Source organism: Pseudophryne corroboree, chromosome 7 (assembly GCF_028390025.1).
Source record: "Pseudophryne corroboree isolate aPseCor3 chromosome 7, aPseCor3.hap2, whole genome shotgun sequence".
NCBI classification, from domain to species: domain Eukaryota; kingdom Metazoa; phylum Chordata; class Amphibia; order Anura; family Myobatrachidae; genus Pseudophryne; species Pseudophryne corroboree.
Window position 1 is genome coordinate 9,155,704 of NC_086450.1, and position 9,248 is coordinate 9,164,951.

Consider the following 9,248-nt stretch of genomic DNA (forward strand, 5'->3'; position numbering starts at 1 on the left):
ATGTCACTAGCACAAGGGGGAATACTTATCTTATTTGTATGTATGTAAACGCTAGAAGCCTTACAGGGAATAAGGGTGAACTAGAAGTCCTTGCAGCAAGCAAACAGTATGATATTATAGGCATTACTGAAACTTGGTAGGATGAATCTCACAATTGGACAGTAAATCTGGAGGGTTACACGCTGTTCAGGAGGGACAGATTAAATAAATGGGATGGAGGGATATGTCTTTACTTAAAGCCGATTTTAAAACCTGATATAAGGGAAGATATTCACGAGGGGACTGTAAACACTGTTGAGACTTTATGGGTAGAAATTGCATGTGGGTAAAAGGGAACTAAGAAGATACTTATAGGGATTTGCTACAAGCTGCCTGGCATTAATGTGCCTGATGAGGAATTGTTACTGAAGCAAATAGAAAAAGCGGCAGGATTAGGAGACGTTGTAGTGATGGGAGATTTTAACTAGCCGGAGATTAATTGGACAAATGACTCGTGAAAATACTAGGGTAATAGGTTTTTAAATACACTAAATGATAACTACTTACTTCAACTAATCATCAAACAAACTAGGTACAATGCAATTTTAGACCTGGTATTGACTAACAATGGGGATTTGATATCAAATATTACAGTAGGGGAGCCCATGGGAAACAACGACCACAATATGGTCACATTCAATATCCGTTTCCATAAGCAGTCCTATATAGGCTCAACTAGGACTCTAAACTTTAGCAAAGCCAACTTTGATGAGGGAAGCTCTAAGGGACATTGAATGGCAAATTTTGTTTCAAGGAAAAATACTACGGAGAAATGGGATGTTTTAAAGCTCTGCTCGATAATTACACTCATAAATTTATTCACATGGGCAGCAAACAAAGGAGTAATAATTCCAAGCCAATGTGGTTCAACAAAAATATTAAAGAATTAATGGCCAAAAAGAGGAGAGCATTCAAAAAGTATAAAGCAAATGGGAGGGCGGAGTCATTCCAGCACTATAAAGATTGCAACAAAATATGCAAAAAAGGAATAATAGCGGCTAAAGTAGAAACAAAAAAGCTAAGGAAAGCAAATCAAACCTCAATTTTTTTTTCAAATACATCAACAGCAAAAGATTGAAGAAGGAGAGCATAGGCCGTTTAAAGGACAAGCTGGGAGTCTTAATCAAACACGATAATGACATAACGAAAAATTAAATGAGTTTGCTCATCTGTATTCACAAAAGAGGACCAGATGCAGGGATTAACACACAATCTCAGCAACGATAATGCCCCACTGCTAAGTACTTATATAAGTGAGGAAGTAGTCTATGACCGATTAAAACAAATTGAGATTAATAAGTCACCTGGTCCCGGCAGAATTCACCCAAGGGTTCTAAGGGAGCTACACTCTTAACTAGCATGACCGCTATTTTTGATCTTCAAAGACTACTTTACATCAGGCATGGTTCCCAAAGACTGTTGTATAGCAGAAGTAGTCCCGATATTCAAAAAGGGAAGTAAATCTGAACCGGGTAACTATAGACCAGTTAGTCTTACATCTGTAGTGGGGAAAGTACTGGAAGGTATTATAAGGGATAGTATACAGAAGTTTCTTGAAGCCAATAAAGTTATTAATGGAAGCCAACATGGATTTGTGAAGGATAGATCATGTCAAACAAACTTACTAGGCTTTTATGAAACAGCGCAAAACTAGATCAGGGTAAGGAGGTGGATGTAATCTTTTTAGACTGTGCTAAAGCTTTCGACACAGTACCGCACATGAGACTTATCTATAAGTTACAGGAACTGGGGCTAGGGAGCACAATATGAACTTGGGTTAGAAATTGGTTAGACAATAAGGAGCAGCGAGTTGTTGTTAATGGATCTTTTTCAAATTGGACTGAAGTACTAAGTGGTGTGCCACAGGGGTCTGTACTTGGACCACTATTGTTCAACATTTTCTTATATAAACTGGAAGCATGGGTAGCAAAATGGGGAATGAGGTTCAATACAGACAAGTGTAAGGTAATGCACTGTGGGGGCAAGAACACAAATGCCACCTACATACTAAATGGGGTAATGTAAGGGGTTTCTGTGCTGGAAAAGAACCTGGGTGCTCCCATAGACCGCAAACTTAGTAGCAGTACCCAAAGTAGGATTGCAAAGAAGGCAAACAAGGTATTAGCATGTATAAAGCGAAGAATTGATGCAATGGATGAGAGTGTTATACTCCCATTATATAAATCACTAGTGAGGCCACATCTTGAATACTGTACATCATTTTGGGCACCATACTACAAAAAAGATATCCTGGAACTAGAAAAGGTTCAGAGGAGATAAAAACAACAATAAAATGGAGGCTGCGCTGTAATATGATATTAAAATGAACAATGTCAAAGAGCAAATAGAGATTCTCTAATTGAGCAATATAATGAAAAATAATATAAAAAAGACATACATGTCACATACTGTATATATATTAAAAAAGTATGAATTCATACACTGGGTTGTAACAAAATTACCCTTCATAAATGTCTAGAACTGGAAGATGTTAATACTGGAGTAGTCTGTTCCTGTTGTAACCCCTGTGTCAATTGCGCTGATCTAAAAAGCAATGTCCCACGTGCAAATGAGAGTCCAGTAGGAGATGGTAGCAGTTCAACGTTAGAGGAATGTTGGCTCCAATAGTCCTTTTAGGGTAGGCTCCTCATGCATCACGGTGTATATATTGCTCCATTTTAGGCTTGTGCTGGTGTCCTCTTGTTGTTGCTGCAGGAGATGGTCCGGTTATTTAGCTCCAGTGTTCCTGACTTGGTAATCACAGCACCTAACACGTTTCGCTGCATTCAGCTTGCAGCTTTTTCAGTGCCAGATACAAATATGCCCCCATTGGTGCCAGATACACATATGTTCCCATCAGTGCCAATTACACATATGCCCCAGTAGTGCCAGATACACATATGCCCTTAGTAGACAGATATATAAAAAGCCCCTAATAGTGCCAGATACACATATGCCCCCAGTAAAGTCAGATACACATATGCCCCCAGTAGTGCAAGGTCCACATATACCCCCAGTAGTGCCAGATACAAATATGCCACCAGTAGAGCCACATACACATATGCCCCAGTAAAGCCAGATACACATATACCCTCAGTAGTGCCAGATACACATATGCACCCAGTAAAGCCAGATACACATATGTCCCCAGTAGAGCCAGATACACATTTGACCCCAGTAGAGTCAGATACACATATGTCCCCAATAGTGCCAGATACACATATGCCCCCAGTAGTGTCAGATACACATATCCCCTGAGTAGTGCAAGATACACAAATGCTCCCAGTAGTGCCAAATACACATATGCCCCCAGTAGAGCCAGATACACATATTCCCAAGTAGAGCCAGATACACATATGCCACCAGTAGTGCCAGATACACATATTCTCCCAGTAGTGCCAGATAAACCTATGCCCCCAGTAGAGCCAGATTCACATATTTCCCCAGAAGAGCTAGATACACATATGCCCCCAGTAGTGCTGCTCATCGCCATCGCTGATAGGGATCTGCTACTGCCACTGACTGGGATCTGCTGTCACTGACTGGGCTCTTCTGCCACTGTATCCGAGGGGAGGAGAATGCAGTGCGTGCCTCTCATGCCCCTCAGTCTGGTCTCCAGACTCCGGTGGTGGGTATCTCAAATATGGCACCAGTTTGTGAGCCAATCAATGCTTTTGTCCAGCAGCCTATCAGGAGCCCCCACTGTCGGCTATGAGCTCTGATTGGGTGATGAACCGGTGCCTGATTGGAAATCTGATTGGCTGACGGCTGCCCTTAGGAGTCCGGCGCCCTGCATTGCCGCTTCTAAGGAATGTGCCTCGAGCCAGCCCTGGGTGGGTCTCTAACATTCATAAGGTTAAAGTCCATAGCATGGGCACACCAGGCCAGCACAAGTCAACCACCCTCAAGGCATCACACTAGTGAGTGGTTTAAGTATTAAAGGGTGAGAGAGTTGGGTACTCTGGGTTTCTTTCGATGGTCGGGAAGAGGAACTGTAGCTCGGTCGCAATAAAGATGGATGGATGTAGGTTTTCTTCATGCAGCTTTATTAATAACAGAGGCTTGAGAGCAATTCCAGAAAGTACGGAAGGGCATGGGTGATAACGAATGAACAATGTTGAAGAACTTTGAATGAAGAAATGATGAAGAACTTTGAATGAAGAAATGAATAATGAGTTGAGAACGATGCTAAAGAACACTGAATGAAAAAATGAATGATGAACTGAGAACGATGCTTAAGAACTCTGAATGAAGAAATGAATTATGATTTGAGAATGATGCTGAAGAACACTGAATGAAGAAATGAATGATGATTTGAGAATGATGCTGAAGAACACTGAATGAAGAAATGAATGATGATTTGAGAAAGATGCTGAAGAACTCTGAATGAAGAAATGAATGATGATTTGAGAATGATGCTGAAGAACACTGAATGAAGAAATGAATGATGATTTGAGAAATATGCTGGAGAACTCTGAATTAAGAAATGAGTGATGATTTGAGAACGATGCTGAAGAACTCTGAATGAAGAAACGAGTGATGATTTGAGAACGATGTTGAAGAACTCTGAATGAAGAAATTAATGATGATTTGAGAATGATGCTGAAGAACTCTGAATGAAGAAATGAAAGATGATTTGAGGACGATGCAGCTTTTTCAGTGCCAGATACAAATATGCCCCCATTGGTGCCAGATACACATATGTTCCCATCAGTGCCAATTACACATATGCCCCAGTAGTGCCAGATACACATATGCCCTTAGTAGACAGATATATAAAAAGCCCCTAATAGTGCCAGATACACATATGCCCCCAGTAAAGTCAGATACACATATGCCCCCAGTAGTGCAAGGTCCACATATACCCCCAGTAGTGCCAGATACAAATATGCCACCAGTAGAGCCACATACACATATGCCCCAGTAAAGCCAGATACACATATACCCTCAGTAGTGCCAGATACACATATGCACCCAGTAAAGCCAGATACACATATGTCCCCAGTAGAGCCAGATACACATTTGACCCCAGTAGAGTCAGATACACATATGTCCCCAATAGTGCCAGATACACATATGCCCCCAGTAGTGTCAGATACACATATCCCCTGAGTAGTGCAAGATACACAAATGCTCCCAGTAGTGCCAAATACACATATGCCCCCAGTAGAGCCAGATACACATATTCCCAAGTAGAGCCAGATACACATATGCCACCAGTAGTGCCAGATACACATATTCTCCCAGTAGTGCCAGATAAACCTATGCCCCCAGTAGAGCCAGATTCACATATTTCCCCAGAAGAGCTAGATACACATATGCCCCCAGTAGTGCTGCTCATCGCCATCGCTGATAGGGATCTGCTACTGCCACTGACTGGGATCTGCTGTCACTGACTGGGCTCTTCTGCCACTGTATCCGAGGGGAGGAGAATGCAGTGCGTGCCTCTCATGCCCCTCAGTCTGGTCTCCAGACTCCGGTGGTGGGTATCTCAAATATGGCACCAGTTTGTGAGCCAATCAATGCTTTTGTCCAGCAGCCTATCAGGAGCCCCCACTGTCGGCTATGAGCTCTGATTGGGTGATGAACCGGTGCCTGATTGGAAATCTGATTGGCTGACGGCTGCCCTTAGGAGTCCGGCGCCCTGCATTGCCGCTTCTAAGGAATGTGCCTCGAGCCAGCCCTGGGTGGGTCTCTAACATTCATAAGGTTAAAGTCCATAGCATGGGCACACCAGGCCAGCACAAGTCAACCACCCTCAAGGCATCACACTAGTGAGTGGTTTAAGTATTAAAGGGTGAGAGAGTTGGGTACTCTGGGTTTCTTTCGATGGTCGGGAAGAGGAACTGTAGCTCGGTCGCAATAAAGATGGATGGATGTAGGTTTTCTTCATGCAGCTTTATTAATAACAGAGGCTTGAGAGCAATTCCAGAAAGTACGGAAGGGCATGGGTGATAACGAATGAACAATGTTGAAGAACTTTGAATGAAGAAATGATGAAGAACTTTGAATGAAGAAATGAATAATGAGTTGAGAACGATGCTAAAGAACACTGAATGAAAAAATGAATGATGAACTGAGAACGATGCTTAAGAACTCTGAATGAAGAAATGAATTATGATTTGAGAATGATGCTGAAGAACACTGAATGAAGAAATGAATGATGATTTGAGAATGATGCTGAAGAACACTGAATGAAGAAATGAATGATGATTTGAGAAAGATGCTGAAGAACTCTGAATGAAGAAATGAATGATGATTTGAGAATGATGCTGAAGAACACTGAATGAAGAAATGAATGATGATTTGAGAAATATGCTGGAGAACTCTGAATTAAGAAATGAGTGATGATTTGAGAACGATGCTGAAGAACTCTGAATGAAGAAACGAGTGATGATTTGAGAATGATGCTGAAGAAGTCTGAATAAAGAAATGACTGATGATTTGAGAACGATGCTGAAGAACTCTGCATGAAGAAATGAATGATGCTTTGAGAACGATGTTGAAGAACTCTGAATGAAGAAATTAATGATGATTTGAGAATGATGCTGAAGAACTCTGAATGAAGAAATGAAAGATGATTTGAGGACGATGCTGATGAACTCTGAATGAAGAAATGAATGATGATTCAAGAACGATGCTGAAGAACTCTGAATGTTCGTGAGAACTGGAGTCACACTTGCAATGCCGGGAAGCTGGAATACACTTGCTGTGCTAGGAGACTGGGAGCGCACTTGCAATGCTGGGAGACTGGAACACACTTGCAGTGCTGAAAGACGGAAGAACACTTGCAATGCTGGGAGACGGGAGCACACTTGCAACGCTGGGAGACGGGAGCACACTTGCAACGCTGGGGAACAGGAGCACACTTGCAATGCTGGGAGACAGTAGATCGCTGGAGAAACTGGAACTCAGAGGGCTGGGAACACTCCTTACAGTCCTGCAGCGTGAGCCTGGTGGTGGCTCTGTAGCGATGATACTCAGGCTCCGGGCTTTGCCCGGCATCTCCTTTTGAATTTCATTCCTTCCCCTGATTGGCGGGGGGAGCTGATTGCGTCACCGGATCTCTGTGCCCTCGTGGACTCTGGGCGCCATGGTTGCGCCCACAAGCCGGGAGACCGCCGGACACAGCGCGCCCTGAGCCACGGAGCCCACCAGAGGGGGAAGCAGCCCAGGACACCCAGCGAGCGCGGAGGGACAAGCGCAGCGGCCACCGCTCGGGGTTGGTGACAAAGTGCTAGATTAAGTGTAATAATAGTGAAGTGTTATAATAATATAACACTTTATCTAGCACTGTTTTAGCGCCAATTTTTTTTTAATCACTTATCACTATATGTTGTATTGCAGCGTTTATTATATTGATTCTGATTAGCAGTGTTTAGTACTTACAGTAGGATGTGCTCCTGCATTTGCTCTTTAAAAAAAAAAAAATATGTGTTCAGATATGTTCAGTTCCAGACTATACTCATAACTCTATGGTGAGAAATGGTCACGTGATGGTCACTCACTCCCACTGATAATGCCGACGCTTAGTCCATACAACATAACAATGGAGACCTGACATATGCTGCAAAACCAACTTTGCTTTAAACTGATGTATTGTTTTCTGATCAATGCTTTGGGGAAAATGAATGTACCATGGAACATACACGAACAATAGTCACACAGACACACAAACGTCTTTTACATAAAGGGGATAAAACAGCTCAACACTTTCCTTACAACGTATTCAGCTCAGGTTGTATATAAACCTCCTGTCCCCATGTCCCCAGTACACAGCGGGTTTGGACACATTTGAATCTACAACATGGGAAAGGTGAGTCTAATTTACATGTTTTTATTCAAATATTTGCTGTATTTTAACAAATATAAGTTATCATTAATTTAAGAGAGATTGAATTAATGAGAGCGGGAGAAAGATAATTGGGTGTTTCACGCACTCATCTAATGGGTAATATGAGTATCGGATACAGTAAGATTTATTCATAAATGATTGCACTGTATTTGCTCTGTGTTTTTCTTAAATTATTAAGCATAAAATAAAAATGATATAGAGGAATAAATACATATTTATTAACATCTAAACACCTGGACAATTTCCTGAATTATCTGCTGCTAAAATGATTTGGAAATTATTAAAATAGAGCAATATTTTTCTTCCTACAGATCATCTTCTACGAGGACAGGAACTTCCAGGGCCGCTCCCATGAGTGTAACTCTGAGTGCCCAGACATGTCCTCATACTTCAGACGCTGTAACTCCATCCGTGTGGAGAGCGGAAACTGGATCCTGTATGAGCACCCCAACTACAGGGGGCACCAGTACTTCCTGCATAGAGGGGAGTACCCTGACTTCCAGCAGTGGCTGGGTTACAATGACTCTATAAAGTCCTGTCGTCTGAGCCCACAGGTAATTATAAATATTTTCACGATTTCTTTACATGAAAAATTTTTCCTAAGTTATATTACCTGACCAAAGTAATTCTAAATATGTACAATTAGCCAATTGTTGCTCCCCGGAAAATCAACCCATAGAATACTGTAAATACAATAGAGTGTTCACAACAATGTGTTTTATAATTCTAGGAAAATTATTTTAATTTAATATGTTGAACATTTTTATCCAGCACCAGGGATCATTCAGAGTCAGGATCTATGAGAAAGAAGACTTCCGAGGTCAGATGATGGAGTTCACAGAAGACTGTCCCCATGTCTATGAGAGGTTCCACTACCATGACATCCACTCCGCCCATGTACAAGACGGATACTGGATGTTCTATGAGGAGCCCAACTACCGGGGACGTCAGTACTACCTGAGATCAGGGGAGTACCGGAGATACAACGACTGGGGAGCCACCAGCCCCAGAATTGGCTCCTTCAGACGTGTCCACCATATGTATTAAACCAGCAGAAAAATAAAATCTGTCAATTCTTTTCATTCTGAATATCACATTTCTTATTTATTCATTTATTTTCAATTCTGTAAGCGTTGTATCAGCCTAATCCTCCAACTAACCTGAAAACAATGTATTTGTGGCTACACAGTATGTCTTTGTGTGTGCGTAATTTCATGATCTTCATCTAAATTTTCCATCAGGACAGAGTAAGAGAGGTGCCACATTCATCAGCTCAGTGTATGTCCTGCTCCTGCTACATCATTGCCCCAATGCAGACACATATAATGTTTTCTCCTCTTAATGAGTTTTATTC

The 9,248-nt window shown here is 41.9% G+C and overlaps 1 protein-coding gene across 3 annotated transcripts; it reads left to right on the forward strand.

Annotated features, from left to right (window-relative positions):
* The first annotated feature begins 486 nt into the window (after nucleotides 1-486).
* Nucleotides 487-8,941, forward strand: LOC134943229 (gamma-crystallin 1-like). Of its 3 annotated transcripts, none has more exons than XM_063932169.1 (3): nucleotides 487-507; nucleotides 8,206-8,448; nucleotides 8,666-8,941. In XM_063932169.1, exons 1-3 carry the CDS (start codon nucleotides 487-489, stop codon nucleotides 8,939-8,941), a joined length of 540 nt encoding a protein of 179 aa, XP_063788239.1. The 3 variants fall into 3 exon arrangements, with proteins under 3 accessions (XP_063788239.1, XP_063788240.1, XP_063788241.1); XM_063932170.1 differs by lacking the exon at nucleotides 487-507 and adding an exon at nucleotides 7,847-7,855; XM_063932171.1 differs by lacking the exon at nucleotides 487-507 and adding an exon at nucleotides 7,847-7,855 and having other exon boundaries at nucleotides 8,672-8,941.
* The last annotated feature ends 307 nt before the right edge of the window (nucleotides 8,942-9,248 follow it).